The 18,154-nt window shown below is 36.8% G+C and overlaps 2 protein-coding genes across 3 annotated transcripts in view; both read right to left on the reverse strand.

Annotated features, from left to right (window-relative positions):
* Positions 1 to 18,154, reverse strand: part of LOC139969399 (fibrinogen-like protein A) — a 75,974-nt gene that overhangs the window by 27,620 nt on the left and 30,200 nt on the right. The gene's annotated exons all lie outside the window — the stretch shown is intronic.
* Positions 1,606 to 18,109, reverse strand: LOC139969405 (uncharacterized). Of its 2 annotated transcripts, XM_071974340.1 has the most exons (10): positions 18,050 to 18,109; positions 16,463 to 16,496; positions 14,990 to 15,106; positions 12,734 to 12,919; positions 11,435 to 11,650; positions 10,517 to 10,560; positions 9,842 to 9,914; positions 9,196 to 9,303; positions 6,143 to 6,192; positions 1,606 to 2,896 (listed from the first exon to the last, which is right to left on the reverse strand). In XM_071974340.1, the coding sequence occupies exons 1-9, from the start codon at positions 18,064 to 18,066 to the stop codon at positions 6,169 to 6,171; spliced, it is 819 nt and encodes a 272-aa protein (XP_071830441.1). In that variant the 5' UTR covers positions 18,067 to 18,109; the 3' UTR covers positions 1,606 to 2,896; positions 6,143 to 6,168. The 2 variants fall into 2 exon arrangements, with proteins under 2 accessions (XP_071830441.1, XP_071830440.1); XM_071974339.1 differs by lacking the exon at positions 6,143 to 6,192 and having other exon boundaries at positions 18,050 to 18,108.

Raw genomic sequence — 18,154 nt, forward strand, 5'->3', positions numbered from 1 at the left:
GTACTTGATGTTAGCCAATGGGTATAATAACCTCTAAAAACCTGAGCACGGTTCAATTACCCAAGAGAACATTTTCTTTTTCCAAAGCAACAGCTAAATCTTCTTTCAACGTCATCGTCACAAAGTTAGTATAAATTATTACCTTGAAATGGATATGACGTATGCCTCAGAATGCATCATTTGACGTCTACATTTTCTGGGGTAGGAAACCCACCCCCACCCCCACCCCCACCCTCACCCTTTATTGGGAGACGGCTTCAATGACCCTGGGACAGCACCCCTCATGTCTAAAATTCTTCATTCGCATCTGGTCCTTCCATAGAGGTTTATACCCCTATACCTAACTCAATGGAAGTCGGGGAAGCATGTTTTTTGTCCCCCCCCACCCAACACACGCATCATAGAAATCCTGTCTCAGGTTCCCGAAAGGTGAACTTAGTCTGACCATTATAATGTTTTGTCTCAGTCTGTATTGTCAAAGAGTTTACATGTTCCAAATAGGGTTCGCGACGTTGACCGTTTCCTTCACATGTCACCCCTTGTTCTAACCTTTCCGTCCCATTAATGCTACAGCATCATACGTGGAAAATAAAGGTTGATATTGAGTTGGTAATTACTACATTAAGAAGTATGAATTATACTTGCTTAATCCGGACAGAGTAATGATAACTGTGCCCTTGAGGGTGGAAAATCCCCGTAGCCAATGTATATATGTATAGTGTGTACCAACGATAATGGTACGTTTTGATAAGATAAACTATCACCAATTGATATAAGATACATATATTATACTGAATATCATCCACTGGGCATGGAAGAAACTGCACGTATCTTGATATTTCACGGAAATATAACGACGGTGTACAAAACAATCACTTGTGAATAGTGAACATTTAATATGGTATATATCAGGGTTTCCCTAACTTTATCCCCCCCCCCCACGAAGCCCCTGTGGATGTCAGAGTTGTCCACAAACCCCCACCTTTTTGAGACACGATCTGAGTCATAATACACATAACAGTGCATCGTAAACTATCAAGTTCACAGTGTAATATTGTAATGGAAAAAAAAAGTTTGTCGATAGGTAAGACTTTTGTACATTACTAATTACATGGTATATCAGATTTTAGTTCAACAAAAAGTACTCTAGTTTTGACTTTCAGAAACGTCTCACGAACCCCATGGGATGGACTCACGCACCCCCTTGGGGTTCATGCACCCAAGTTAGGGAACCGCTGATATAAATAATATCATATCAAACGTGGATTTTTCAATTCAAATAGAACCAAACCAAGGTTCTTGATCTATGATGTAAGTAACTCAACATTGCTCATCAGTTTGGACAAAACCATTCATGCCCTTAATAACCATAAAAAGATTATCCATGCTAGTGACTAACAGCTTCAAATGTTTTGCCTGTTTCTATACTTTCTGCCAAATTGTATATTCTATTGTGGTAAATGGTTTAAGAGATGTCATTCCTTTCGGGAAACCAAATCATCTGCTATATTTCTGAAATATACTTCAATGATCGGATAATGGATGCGACATACTGCACGACAAGAAAACTCGAGATCAAGCTAAAGATTACACAAACATTAAGAATGTTCTATAAATCACACAAACATTAAGAATTGTATTTAATTTGATTATTACAGTAATTAAGGCGTATATAATTGAAGTCTCTCTAAGGCATTCGTTTATCATGTGAACCGGCATGAAATGTGTAAAACCATTATATATAGTATAAAAAAGTTCCATTTACATTTCTGCAAATTATGATCTTCAACTGTAATACTTATGAAACCGAAAAACCAAAACTATATGTTATAAATAAATCGACCAATATGTATCTATCGCATCGCTAACAACTAAACTTTGTTTTTGCTATTGTGTCCTTTTTATTGAACTCATTCAATTTTAAAGGCTGAATTCTAGTAAAAGCAGAATATTGGATCCAACCTGAGTAAAATGAAGGGCACTTTTATATTTTCTTACACACCATTATGTATAGGATTATATATGTAAATATACTGGACATTTTCCACTTACACAAGCCTACAATTATTTTTTTTTTAAATATTATAACATCAAATTTTGTTATATATAGACATGACACACATTGGCAGTGGTGTAACGTTAATGCCCATGATGAGATTCACATATTATAGCAAATAGCCTTAGGCTATATATGCTCACAGTAGTTTATTTTAATGCTGGTTTCAATTCAAGACAGTGGGTCATTGTCCCTTTTCGTACGTACTATTCATTGGAACAAATATTGTTATAGGTGAAAGCAGTGGCGTAGGAAGGAAGGTACTTTTGAGTGGGGGGCTGAAGACTGATGGCCGGCCTGGGGGAGGGGTTTAAAATTTGGATTTTTTTGCATTTCCAGGTGGCCTCAGATGCAATTTGATGCGATAAAGCACACTTTCAACACCCACTCCATTTTGTAAATAATTTTGCATTTTTCACCTGGCCTTAGATGCAATTTGGTGCTCCAAATGAGATTTTTTTTCTCATTTGGAAATGAAAAAGGGGTTTTCTGACTTGCGGAGCGGGGGGGGGGGGGGGCGGAATGATACTTCCCCCCATATTTTTCACTGGGGGCTCGCGCCCCCAGCACCCCCGGTTCCTACGCCCTTGGGTGAAAGGGTGTAAAAAATAGCACATCTGGTTCTATTGCCAAATAGATAACCATGTACAGAGAACAAGACAACTAAAACTAGACAATGTATTATGGTTATAAAATATATGTAGCAACGATTAATTATTCCCCTCAACAGTTCAAAACATGAGCGAGTGTTCTGCAGCGATACTGAATTTGACCAAATATCACGTGATTTTGTCTATTCCCAGTTTGTTATTTCGTGATGTCAATTGGCCGCACCGGTTCCTGTTGAAAGAAGAAACAACAAAGATAATTTTGTTGCCTACAAAAAATTATAAACAGTGCGATCACTAATGAGCTCATTCATAGAAAATATTAATGACTAAATTAGAGACTAAATTTCAGTCCATTTCAACAACTTATTTATGTGTTTTCTTTCTTTCCATTTCTGCGGGGAGGGGAGGGGAGGGAGGGGAGTGGTTGATTTAAAAGTAACCATTGCTTTGATAATTTAATGTACCTTGTAAAGTAGTTGATCAAATATGTTTTGCTTCCATGTTCTAACCGTAACCGCTGTCAGTGCGATGCGTTATATTGAAAGACAAGACTAGCTTGACATGGCGCTATAGATTTCTCTTTGGAAGTTTCATGATTCCATTCTAACTTTTAAAGTATGTACATGGATCACTTTGATAATATGCAAAGGAAACCTACCAATTATAGTTAAGATTATAGAACTATTAAAAGGACATGTCGTGCTACAACAACCGGCGAAATTCTTGATGTTATGCACAGAACGTTTGTGACAATATATTCTAGCCTAGAACAGAAATTTATACTTCTTTTGCGAGGTTGAACGATTCTCTCTGATTGTCCATATACCTTATTAACTGCTACCTATGTTTCATTTAGTTGTGTTTTTACGTTCTTATATAATATCATGAACTTAAACAAATCACCAAATGGAAACCTTAATTAACTCTGTTATGGAAGTCCATGTGGTGGGACAACTCAACGAGGGTGCTTTTTTCAGGATCTTTTGCCATAATCTTTTGAGTAAAATTTGTTGGGAAAAGGCAGAAATGCCCGTTAAAATGTATTTTGTCAAGTCATTTTCTCTCAAATTTATTGATAAATATGCTTCCTATTCTTGACTCATTGAATAAATATTACCTTAGGAAACTGACAGGGGCACCTAAAGTGTCTTATATCGCATAGTGACTGAATGTGAGAGAACTATCGAAAAAATATTAATCCCAAGAACGATATAACTCATTTTAAATTATATAATGGCAGACGATTACACTGGAATGTTCGTTCATACCAATCATACAATACGGACACATACAGATCTCACTGCAAAATACATATGATATAGGAACAAGACCGTTGCTTTCGTGGAATTGGTACTATTTGAGGTATCACTATACTACCAATCGATTCCTTCCCTGATGCAGCTCAACATATAAAACAGCGGTCTTTCTTTATTGCTGTCCATCTAGCAACAAAATTGTAGTTGAAACTTTCCCACCAAAATGAATAATCTGTATTCCTTCCTGGACATGCTGTGTCGATTTTGATGATTTTTCATATCGTTTCTAATGCCAATACGTGATCACTAATAAAAACCTATCATCAGGCTAACAGTAGTAACTAATTACACAGCAAATATGTGCTCATTAATATCAAATTGTACTTTTATGAAATTAATGCCAGTGATAAATATAATTATCAAGTTGTTATTTTATTCCAATTAAAAAGAGTCATTTATGAAAAATACTTTATTATTTCAACTTCAACACAATGATACAATGTTTATTTGCTAAAAATATTTAAGCAAGCATGCACAGGCGAGATATTGTGATGTGCGTTCACTTTTGCTTCCAATAAAAGATGTGATCAAGAAATTAGGAATTTGATTTTGTATCAAGGGCATAAAAACAAATGCAACCATGCAAATTCAAAAGTAATGGCAGTTCCATTTCCAAGACAATAATTTCATGCTAATCGAAAACAGTATTTGCCACAGGTAGAAAAGTTACATGCGTTAACAGCACACACAGGACTGTACATATACTGTTGCGCAACACGGGACATGCAGGTATAATGTAAAGTATAGGCTTCAGCATGTCGTTGTAATGATATAGCTGTGATCATATTAACTCGAATCGGGCGGCTCAGATCTAGTCACTTTCTACTTCCTGCTAGACGTCAACGATTATACCTTTTTGCAATGGGACATTCCGATGTTTAATGTTGAATGTTTTCAAGAATTGCTATTATTGTCTTTATCTATATAAGGTGCAAACACATTTTGAAAATTGTTATGAAGATATGTCGCAACAGCACCATGAAATGAAGTGAAATGCTGTTTTCTTCTTATAATATTATACAAATCATGTATCTACCATAGAAAAGATGTATTCTACATAAAATGAATTTGATTTACAAAGCCTTGAACTCAGAGTACATTGACAACTAAACGAATGTTTCACGTTAAAAACGTATGCTATAATGACACTATTCACTATATTTCAGGAGTAGTGAATTGTTCATGTGACAAAGTAAGTCATCACAAATAATAGGAAAGGATGTAATTTGTCAACAATAGCACTTTTTTTTAAATAACAAGAGACCACTTTCATTCCAAATGGTAATTAAAGGCACCTGTGTTAAACAACGTGCATTATTTATGAAAGGGACACAAACCTGGGGCCACGTGCCCCCCCCCCCCCCCGACGTGCCCCCCGACTCCATCATATAGTATTATCAGGTGATTTCACAGCTTCACTTCAACGACATGCTGTAGTCAAATGAAAAGAAAATTGTCATTTCTTGGCGTACTGAACGAGATTTTGTGTCAGAATAATTTTTCAAACCACTTTGTCTCTGTTTTTGCAGTTTATTTTGTTCTAAGATTCTAAGTATTCGTTTCATCAAACACAACTAACAGATATAAGAGCAATAAATTCTCCAATTCACCGATTAATACGTTCAGCAGTGTCGTAAGACTCTTGTATTGCATGCTGCTAATACAAAATGAATGCTTGATTTGACAATTTTCCTTTCTTAGACTGTGAAGTAGGAAATCAATCACACAATGGATTTACATCACGAACAACCGTGAGTAACTATCGATGTTTGGCTGCATGTTTCAAAAGGTGAACCTAGTAAAGCCAATCCTTGAATGCTTATCATTTTGGATTTGTTGAAGATCGAATTGGCATATTAAAATAATAATATATAACTAATATATACTATCAAGTAAGCCTTTAGAAATTTCACAAATCTTTGAAGCAAATCGTCCTATTTACTTTGTAATCATCGGACAATATGAATCAAAGAACAATAAAAACCTATATATGCCTGACCCAAACAAAGTGCTTCGATGTCACGTGGCGAGGTACATTGTGAGTAATCCATTGTGTATTGATTTCAGTGCAGCAATAGCTAAAAGCGAAAAAGCACAGCAAACTATTCAAATGGGATTTAAAATGTAACGATGGTGGTTTGTCTTGCAGGGTTGCGTACAAGCTGTAAGCGAAATGACGTCATCGCTACTGAGCATTCGGTTCCGAACCCTGTGCAGTAAAAACATGATGAGCAGAGGTTAAAGCATCAAATGAATGTCAGGTGACCAGTAGCTCATGAATATGCATTGGAGGAGGGATCATGTAAATCATAACGAGATGACAGAACAGAAACCAGCTATGCATTAAAGCTGTATCTCACTCAATATAAACCCCAAACATAATAAATTAACAGTTTCGTCTACACGTAATATGTAAAAAAAAATCATCAGTAATACACTCACATGGTACTCTACGCTAAAAATAGCTACAACCTTTCAAAAGTGTTTTTCTTCTTCACTGAAGATTATAATAGCACTCTAAACAATTTATTTGTTTCAACCCTTTCAAAATAGCTGTAAAATTATTCTTTAAATTTGGACATGAGTTATCATAAGGCCTATTTGACTTATAGCATGGTTCGAAGACTTTACTGATCACCTTTGATGAGGTACAACAGCTATAAGAAAAATACTAAAACAATTGCTTTGGTCAGTTTTGAGATTGATGTCACTAGATCAACAATAACAATGGCCAGACAGCTCATTGCGGAGCCCTGTCCTACCAGGGAGTTCCATAACAACTCCCTGGTCCTACTGACTACAATTTGACCACGTTAGCTATATAGCCCACTACAATTAACCAGGGATGTGTTAATGAGGATGATATCAAAAGAAAGAGAATCTCTTGGAAATGAATTTGTAGCCGCCAAAGACATCGTCTTTGTTTTACTGTTATGTTTAACAATCATAACTTATACTTACTGCACATCGCCCTACATGCATCTGCTAAACGTATACAGTAGTTAAATTTGTCCCACATTAAGTACATTTGTTGTGTGCTAATCTCATTCAAAATCTGTTGAAAGTTTTCGAAAAGCTCTTTCGTTTCCAAGATATACATATTTGAAGTTTTGATAAATCCGGGAAAATTCATTAAATATGTGAAAACTATGACGTGGAGTGGTTGCGCTCATCAAAATTACATATATAAAAGGAAAGAGAGAAAAAATTGCGAGAACGGCTTTCATTCTCTTGTGAAATAAACATGTAACCTTGAGCGGCAACATTTTCAATCTTCAAGGATTAATAGAAACTGCTCATCATAGAGACAATAAACCATGCAACAATATCATCTTATAAAGAAACAACAACAGAAATTTGAAATTGAAAGAAAATATTCTTTCCTTAAATTTGGATTGATAAGTTTATGTTCTTAGTGTAACCGTCGTATAACCATCTCACTAACACATCCCTGCATTTAAACACATTAGAAGGAATAAATGTACGCGGTCTCGCCATAGTTAACAAAGCATTCAGACTTGACAACATTTTTCAACCTGATGTTACCAAATGACAAGTAATTGTTTCCTGATGAAAGCTCTAGGTTCTATGTTATAATGGGTAGCAATGTTAATGCTTTACTAATCATTGTATACATTCTTAGTGACGTATTATAGATTAGCTGTATGGTCAAAGACAAACTATGACATAAAATATGGAGTGTGCAAAAGGAGAATAAGTCAAATCATTTTACTACTATGAAAAGTTAAAACAATTTGATAACTTCTAAAGTAAAAAAAATATGTTATTACTGGAACAACAGAAACGTCAAAAAACGAAAAAAAGGGGAAGAGTTAAATGCAAGAATATGTTATTCTTTCACGGTCTAAACACCACCTCCACTATGACCTGTGGGAAATATCATGAGGCTCACCAGGCTCAAAATGCTATTACCAGGGAGTTGTCCCATAACAACTCCCTGCTATTACAGTGTAGACCTACACCCATTACTATACAACTGAATTGATAAGTATAATCCAGTATCCAGTGTATAGCAACATATCCACATGTAGCTTAGAAGCACCCGAAGTTCATTTGATGTATTAGTAACATATCCACCCGTAGGTGTTAGCAACATACCCACCCGTAGCTAGATGTACTCTCATTTGAAGTGTTAGCAACATATCGACCCATAGTTTAGATTTACCTTCATTTGATGTGTTAGCAACTTATCCACCCGTAGATTAGATGTAACTTCATTTGATATGTAAGCAACATATCCACATATACTTAGTAGTACCTTCATTTCTTGTGTTATACATGCAAATGTGAAGCTAAGATCTCCTATAGTCTAAACAATCCTAGAAGTATGTAGAAATTTCCCAGTTTGTTTTGAAGCCACAAAATCATTGCGATGGTTATTTACAAATTACATTGAATCGCCCATATGGTAGGCATATTATACCTGCATTATCATGAATACCCATAGCTTAAACATAACCAATGTCATTTCAGTGGGTATGCCTCTAACCGGATGGTAATGTATCTGGAAGGTCACCCCACCGGAATGCGATTTGTTTCCCCAAACAGCTTTGTAATTGTGTGTAAGTAGTCGCTCATGATTGGTCGGAAAAGTTACGTCATCACCAAAGAAACCTTCACTTCGAGGTTACCAAAAGTCTGCATCAATTCGTTGCAACGAAGATATACCCGTTCGAAATTACCCGAAGCTTTTCGTATCTTTGGAATTGGTTTAGACATATTTAGCACACTAGTTTGTAATGATTGTATCATCTACTATCGATGTTTGATCGAAGTTTTCTGTGAAGGCATTCATCGATAACATCGCACAGTGAAAGTTTTGTACAGGAATGAATCGAGGTGTCGACGTCATCACCTCGTTGGCCTTAAAGGAGCTTTGGAAAGATTTAGCATATTTTAAAGGTAAATATCATGAAACCGTCAAAAGCTTATATAAACATTACGAAAACCCAAGTTTTGGTTTTTGCTTGACATATTAAGCACCTAAAGCCATCATTTAACATATTTATTGCGTTCATCGACCGTTAGTGATGTTGCTCAACACCCACTCATTGGATGTAATGTCACGTTTCAGCTAGCCAGATGCTTGTAGTACAAACAGAAGCAATGATACTGTGACGTATTGATGACGTCATATTGATGAGAAGACTTAATGGCAAAAACCAATTAACAGTGATGCTGATTTACTTGCCTCTGCAATATCCGGTTTATGTGCACCACCTCCTCCAAACATCTGCATCCTCCCCATCACACCTCCCGAAGACATGATGCTCTCACGACGCTGATCTGGGGTGAAATTCTTACATGAAAAAAAATGGAAACATTTTATTGAAAAGTATAACCTTCATTTCCAACATAAAAGTTCCTTAAAATGTCTCATTAAAATCCTTTTAGATTAGTTATATATGCTTAAGAAGTAGTATGCATTATTGCGTAATATTCAGGTGAGTGTTATTATAACTTTAATAATTAATTATGTCTGTTTATACAGTTAGAATCTTTGTTCTGTGGCAATACATTTTTAAATATCATATATGCAATGTATTATATTTCCCAATCAAATGAAATAAAAGCAATGTTAAAGTTTTATTAATAACAACAAGAATGGACACACATTTTACACATTACCGTATGTTAATTTTTCTAGTCAAAGTTTATCTGCCCTTAGATGTAACATACTTAATCGTTTAATCATCACTTTGTTTTGTAAGTTTATATCATTTATACTAACAGGCCTAAGCATTCGATTGGATCGGGAAACAAATTCATTTTATTTACGTAACGGCAGCTGGCTTATTGAGAAGACTTCGGAAGTAAACAAGTTGTTTAATTCTCACCTGCAAAGGTTGAAATGTTCCATCGCTGGAATACTTGCTGACACCAGTAGCCTTTGCTTGGCGCTCCTTGTACCTGAAGTTACAAGTAAAAGACACTTTGAACTGACAAAACCTCGTTTTTTTTTAAATTAATGGCTGTCTTGATATATTTAACCATTTTAGTTAATTTGCAAGGTTTATTGCTCTATATTTATCTAATTCGCGCAACCGATCTCGCGAACAATTCTATGTATATTTATGCTATACGGTATATATACGTCTAATTTCATTTGGACAATAATCTGCGCCGTGCACAGGATGAAACTTTCTATTTTCGACGATCCGGGGAACAGTTGCCTTTGCTGCAGTCTGCAGTAACTGTCTTTCGCTGTGCTCCACCAACTGAGCTTTCCGGTCGTGTTAAGATTTATTTGTTGAGTCTGTTCCAGTCAGAAGCTTCTGTAAACAATTTAACTATGGATTACAACCGATTCATAAAAACTGGTTCATTTTGTTCCCTTTATTCGAGAGATAAAATGTTTTAAGTGTTTCTCGGATAGCAACAATGTAACAATTTAAATCAAATCTAAGGTCAAGGTTTAACGACAATTTTCCAAGACTCTTGATTCCTGAATTTTGCTGATATCTTTCAAATACGCATACTTACGCATAGTTACGCATCTTACGCATACTTACGCATCTTCTTCTTTGGCTCTTATTCTTGTGGTTAGCTCGTTAAACTGAAACAAGGAAAAGAAAAATCCATTCTTTAGTCAGATAAAATATTTCATATTACACGTACAGCAATGTATGACCAATACGGTGAAATGGTAAACATGTTAATGCGGCACAGTCGTTGTTCTTTAATGATTTCACAAATGTGCAAAGTACTATAACCACACAACACACATTAAACAAAATCTGAGAAAAGGACTTCGTTATATGCCTCTTATGATACATTCTGTTAACTTCCGGCTTGGTGTTGTCATCATCATCATCACCATCATCATCATCATCATCATCATCATCATCATCATCATCACCATCATCATCATCATCATCATCATCATCATCATCATCATCATCATCATCATCATCATCATCATCATCATCATCATCATCATCATCATCATCATCATCATCATCATCATCATCATCATCATCATCATCATCATCATCATCATCATCATCATCATCATCATCATCATCATCATCATCATCATCATCATCATCATCATCATCATCATCATCATCATCATCATCATCATCATCATCATCAGTATTATTATTATTATTATTATTTATTACACCGTGCTTATATAGCATAAAATCCCAAGGTTCAATGCGCTAAACAAAACATATAAAAAATACTAAAAAATACAATTGAATACACTTAACCATAGGTTTGTTTGAAATAAAACGTCTGTAACCCTGATTTGAAAGTGCTGATAGAGGTAAGGTGTCATATTTCTGATGGTAACTTGTTCCACCACAACGGTGCGACCTGGCTGAAAGCTTGCTCCCCGAGTCTTATAGTTTGTATGCTCTTAATTTACAACTTGATGATGAATCGAGACGATCCATTTAAGCCATATTAATACATTGATTTCTTACCACATATTCCCTCTTCTTTAAAATTCTCCCCTTATCAAATATAAGTCCGTACTTTCGCTTGAGTTTCCTCAGCATCTCAGCGGCTAGCTCCCGCAAGTCTTGTTCTCCGAGGCCATCGATAGTAAGAGGCGGAACTCGCTTCTCAATCGCCTCATTTCGCTCCTCCGCAAAGTCACTGTCGTCTTTCATCAAAAACTTACGATCTTCGTCGAATTTCTTCAAAGAAGAAGAAATGTTAAGAATTAACATGTTTCATAACTACTGTTGCACGACTGCAAGGATGTATCGACTATCGACATTACAATGTACAATTTAAATCATCGGTGTAGGCAAGATTTGTTGATTGTGACTTTCGAATTGTATCATTTAAAGGGTGTGAAGACTCGCGCAAAAAGGAACGTATAATGCGGGTAATCTGACCTAGTTTCGAATGAGGTGTAACCGAAGTGTTAGACACCACCATCGATCCCATAAAATACACACACAGCTTGCTACCGTCGGTTATCAGACACTAGTGTACAGTCAGTGCATACAGCACAGTGTACAAACGATACAGCGATGGACATCTCAGGTCCAGCTTAAGATAACAAGGTATCACGTTTCATTACTGTCTGCATTTTGTAGCGACAAGACAATAACTTCACTTGCAAGCAATGGAAATTTAACTTTTTCACAGAGTGGCACGCGGTTTGAGGAGAGTCTTCAATGCCTTTAATTGCAAATATTTACGTAATTAGTCTCGTTTTCAATTGACTATATTATTGTACTTTTGAATCACTTCGTGTTAAACTATTTCTTTGGGTGGGGTAGGGTGGGTGGGGTTGACAATAGTGCACACATATTTGAAAGAAACATCCCCATTCCTTCTTCATTCGAAAGTTTTTTGTTCGTTTTTAATGTCAAATTGTAACAAAACTAGCAGTGAAACGGAAGCAAATGCTTCAAATTCACAGAACTGGTCTGCTGTATTGTAGCGTTCTTGGTATTTTTGGTGACGGCTATTCAGGAATATGCGAGTTTCCTGCATATTATGGTAAAACCTTTAAATTCATGCGACATTATGCATCTAACCAGTGGCGTGCATAGATTTCACTGTGCAGGCGGAGATCTTATTCAAAATAACCCCCTACTGATTCAGGTAGGAGCCAAGGTAGGGCCAGAGGCACACGAAGGATTTACTAAAGGAGGTTGACTGTACTGGGGTCATAGTAGCCGGCTCTTATGAAGTGTGTGTGGGGGGGGGGGGGGGTTGCGGGGTCTGAGGGTCCTCTCACATGTGCGCACGCCAATGCATCTTACCGACATGCCCGTGCCCTTGAATGCGAGGGGGTTTATCATTGCTCTACGACTAGCCTCTCGCTCTTTCTTTTTCTTCTCTGCCTCCTCTTTCCTTCGTTTTGCTTCTTCTTGTTGACGTGCTCGCCTCTCTGCTGCGTGCTGTTTTATTATCTCCATTTCTTTCTCTCGTTCGATTCTTCTCGCTTCCTGAAAGCAAAACATATGAAAATAAATATATACTTATCTATGTTTGATAGGAAATAAAATCTGGGGAGGTAAGGTCAAAGGAATTTAATTATCGGATTTACATAAATTATATGGAAACAAAATATAAAAATATAAGTCAACAATCCTTCTCTTGCTTCAGCTTTCAAAATGTTCAAGTTTGTGGATGCTTTGGAATGCTCCTTCAAGCCAATTTTAAAGCAGACGTCTACGCAGACCAGCACTATAGTGGCATTTAAAGCAGACGTCTACGCAGACCAGCACTATAGTGGTATTTAAAGCAGACGTCTACGCAGACCAGCACTATATTTTATTTAAAGCAGACGTCTACGCAGACCAGCAATATAGTGGTATTAAAAGCAGACTCTACGCAATCCAGCACTATTAGTGGTATTTAAAGCAGACGTCTACGCAGACTAGCATTACAGTGACATTTAAAGCAGACGTCGACGCAGACCAGCACTTTATTGGTATTTAAAGCCGACGTCTACGCAGACCAGCACTATTAGTGGTATTTAAAGCAGACGTCTACGCAGTCCAGCGCTACAGTGGTTTTTAAAGCAGACGTCTACCAAGACCAGCACTTTAGTGGTATTTAAAGCAGACGTCTACGCAGACCAGCACTATAGTGGTATTTAAAGCAGACGTCTACGCAGACCAGCACTATAGTGGTATTTAAAGCAGAAGTCTACGAAGACCAGCACTTTAGTGGTATTTACAGCAGACGTCTACGCAGACCAGCACTACAGTGGTATTTAAAGCAAACGTCTACGAAGACCAGCACTACAGTGACATATGAAGCAGACGTAGACGCAGACCAGCACTTTATTGGTATTTAAAGTAGATGTCTACGCAGACCAGCACTTTAGTGGTATTTGAAACAGACGTATACGCATACCAGCACTATAGTGGTATTTAAAGCCGACGTCTACGCAGACCAGCACTACAGTGGTATTTAAAGCCGACGTATACGCAGACCAGCACTTTATTGGTCATGAAAGCAGACGTATACGCAGACCAGCACTATTAGTGGTATTACAAGCAAACATCTACGCATACCAGAACTATAGTGGTATTTACAGCATACGTCTACGCAGTCCAGCACTACAGTGGTATTTAAAGCCGACGTATACGCAGACCAGCACTATAGTGGTATTTAAAGCAGACGTCTACGCAGACCAGCACTACAATGGTATTTAAACTATGTTCAAACAATAACTATACAAAAGATTCGTTTAGCTATGTACAAATAAAAACACAGAGGCAAGCAGAATATCCAGTTTCATTCATGTTTGACAAGTGTGTAGATTGTTAACCAGTCATGACTTTCGATAACGATTTTGAGGTGCTGTTTTCAAGGAGTAAATATATACCCTTCATTATTCTTCACGTGTGAGATGTTCTTTAAAGGATTGGTTCAGTTGTCATACATGTTTATGTTATATGAATGGGGACAATAAAAGAAACACAATGGTGAAAAAAAACTGTTCAAATATCTTTCTCGGTTAAAGAGATATTCAAGTGTAAAGTTTCATCGTGAAATCTGACTAGCTGTGATGTCACATCCTCACATTCCTGAAAAGTCTTTGTTTTTTTCTCTAAATATTTTGTGAGATTTCATAACTTTCAACCAAAAGATATGTCAGGAGTATTTGAGATTAAACATCTGAAGAATTTTCGATTATATTATTTTCAAATGTGTTAAAATATGTAAATAATTTTAAGAGAAATACATTCACAAATGTTAAGGAAGTGAGGATGTGACGTCACACCCTCACAGTAAGTCTTTCTACACCAGTCGTTTTCAATGAAATTTTGATATCTTCAAAGTAATATATCTCCTTTCAGAGCATGCTATCATGGTAGTTTCTTCTTTGTTCTTTTTGTCTTTTTGTGCTCTTTCATACAAAATAGACATGTCAAACACCTGAACCAATCCTTTAATGCAAAGAATTAAAAGCTTGCATCCACAGCTAAAAGAGCTCTCCTGTAATGTTATGGTTTTCTTTCTTACTCCTGCAGGAGCTTCAGAGTGGTTGAGTCCAAACTTACCTTTCTGGCCTTAAGTTCTTCAATTTCTTTATCCTTGGCCTCTCGTTGCTCCGCGAGCATCTCTTGTGCTCTGGCAGTTTCTTCTAAATCAGCCAAGCGCTGTTGCTCCTCCCTTTCCTTTGGATAATAATCATTCAATAAAATAGTTATTACCGGAGACATCGCCTTCAATCTACTTATCCATTTCTTACTAAAATCCTAGTTTTTAGAAGAATCTTTTAAGGTTTTACATCGAAATTTTCGCAAAGGGGTCCACGGTTGGTGCATCTCGGCCCGATGTATATCGGCACAATCTTAGTTGTTCCTCACAGTTTCTTCCAAGATAGGACTCCCCGTCAATGTACTGACACAGATTTATTTATAGAAAGCTTTACTAGTGAATTGCCTTCAGTCAAACTAGGAGATTTAATGTTCGAATCGGTCACTACTCACATTATAACATATACTTCCTAGTTACTGAACGATTTGGATCCATTATTGTCCATTAATGTCGTGTGATATTTTATCGTACCATTTACAACCCAGTTTGAAATTTGTGACTAGTTTTATTGTTTACCTTGCAGTTTGGGTGGACAATGAAAACAATGACCACCAAAAGCAGATCAGTATAGGAACAAACAATACATTCCCTATTTCATCCAAGCATGGCCATAAGATCACCAGCTTCTTTAGAACGTATTCCTCTCCGATAAGACACAGGGGAAGGAGAGGATAGGTGAGGTTTCTCGCAGAAAGTTAGATCAACATTGTCATTCACTTCAGTCATACGTTGTACAACTATATTAGCTTCAGTTTAACCAAACCACACTGTAGGGCACTGGGGCGGACCAGATATAAGGAGTAAAAAATTGACTGGGCCGCACCTAACCAACGACCTGATGTTGAATTCAAACCTTTGATTCCTATGACTTTAAAGCAATTTGTGTGTGTACTTAATCTGTATTCACAATAACATTATGTCAATACAGTACAGTTGATAATTAATGGGAATAATGTGCCTACCAGCTGACAGCATCATTAGTGCCGATAAATTCTGAGCAGCTAGCTCGTTTTTTGTGATGATGTAAAATAGATTGATTTTTTTCTTTTTCTTGAGACATCTCACGGGCAGCAAAGAAATCACTGGCGGCCCGCATGTGGCCCGCGGGCCGTAGTTTGCCCACCCCTGCTGTAGGGATTTACGAGCGACGATATTTACTTGTCTCATATCTTCATATTCTCATCTACCTAAACTACATGGCTGGAGACGTGTTAGCCCTTCAAAGACTATCTCCCTTCCGCATGGAATAGCCGCCGTGCTGACAGTTGGATATGAGGAGCCCAGTGCTAAAATGTTATCAGCCGTGTAGTTTAGTTTAAAAGGTAACGTGCATATGATGGATGGAGACTCGTAAGTTCTATGGTGAGGGACTCGCTCTTCTCTGAACTGAAAAAAGAGGTGGAACACAATTTAGGCTAACCTTAAATACTTACCCTCATCAAAGCGATAGCTTCTTCTCCTTCCATGCTGAAAACAAAAGAAGACTTTGAATCAGTTTCCGTAAGTAAAACGTTGTTGTATAGAATACTTAACTTACCTGCTTACCGCGTTAACTGGTGACGTTATAGCATCTACAAATGTTCAAAGACTAATAAAATAGCTTCTAGTTGAACAACAAGAACACATTTGCAATTCTGAAACTCATAATGTTGGCAGCAAAAACATTTCCTCCACCTCATCCCACTGTCCCCATCCCAGCCCCTGGAAAATATAATTCGAAAGCTTACAGGGCGCTATACTAGAATTATAGTAATGGTAACTATAGTGATCGTTGTCTGGTTCTTGTCTGGAATGGTTTCATATTTCACCCCCGTCCTAGATACATACGCATACCGCATTAAATGTTCAGATGGTCTCAAAATTAGGTGGATTGGAGATGATTTAATACAATGAGGAACCTAGGCGCAAAGCTGAGAGCAATCTGCCACGATAGGCCACATCGGTAGTAGTTGTACTACACTGCGTATAATATATCACCTGGCCCTGTAGGCTGTAGGTCAGCTAAAACTGACGGATTCGGCGGAAAGAAAATCAGTCTGCAGTTAATTGAACTACTTGAACTGATAAGTTATTTGTAATGATTTAACAATTTCTTTTTGTAAAGTAGGCCTACGTTTAGAAGTGTGTTCATTTGAATGTTTCTACCATTAAAGGATCAATGACTATTTATCACTACTGGCGCATAATTATATTACTTAATGCCAACATAATAAGTGTAAACAAAGTATGTAAACGCATTGCATTACCAAGGAACAATACAGTATATTTTCTTGCCGTTTATATTTCAAAGGTTACATGATAACCGGAGCGTAAAAAAGTGACAGATGCCTCTATACTTGTGTGAGAGATGAGAAGGTGGGTCGCACTAGCTAAAATCTATGGTATATATATGGAGATGGTCTAGAATCTCTAGTAATATAGGTACTCTGTTCATGTGGTCTTCCCATGGAATCTGACGGAATTGATGATTAATATGATATGACAGGGTGGGTCGAGCTAGCTAAAATCTATGGTATATATATGGAGATGGTCTAGAATCTCTAGTAATATAGGTACTCTGTTCATGTGGTCTTCCCATGGAATCTGACGGAATTGATGATTAATATGATATGATATGAATGACAATTAGAATTGGTATTCTGTGGTTCTTGACAGTTGGTGTAGTGACATTCATGCAATGAATATATATATATATATATATATATATATATATATATATATATATATATATATATATATAGTTATATATAGATATATATATATAGTTATATATAGATATATATATATATAGATATACATGTAACATGAAAGTTAAACAACAAACATGCAAAGTTGGTATATAATCAAAGCTATAGACAAAACAAATATATGATTCTCATGGTCACTATTGACATTCGATCCAGCTTCCTTTATATATCTGTATCCTGAGATTACAAGACAGCTGAATACAAAGCTTTCCTGAAAAAAAGGAGAAAACATCACCCCCAAATTTGACCGGAATCATCGCGACGATAACTCACATGTCGGTTTCATCCATTTTGTTGTAATGACACCTGTCTGAATGAAAACAGCAAGATAGGGTGAACCGATTACTCAAAGAATGTAATACTATTCGATAGGATTGG

This window comes from Apostichopus japonicus, chromosome 7 (genome assembly GCF_037975245.1).
Source record: "Apostichopus japonicus isolate 1M-3 chromosome 7, ASM3797524v1, whole genome shotgun sequence".
Lineage (NCBI taxonomy): Eukaryota > Metazoa > Echinodermata > Holothuroidea > Aspidochirotida > Stichopodidae > Apostichopus > Apostichopus japonicus.

What these genes read in the sequence shown, in the direction of transcription:
- LOC139969405 (XM_071974339.1), bottom strand. An exon ending in TAAAGAAGAGGGAATATGTG is followed by an intron (nt 10,561 to 11,434) that starts GTAAGAAATCAA and finishes TCCTTGTTTCAG; the next exon opens with TTTAACGAGCTAACCACAAG. An exon ending in AGAGCCAAAGAAGAAGATGC is followed by an intron (nt 9,915 to 10,516) that starts GTAAGTATGCGT and finishes TTGTAACTTCAG; the next exon opens with GTACAAGGAGCGCCAAGCAA.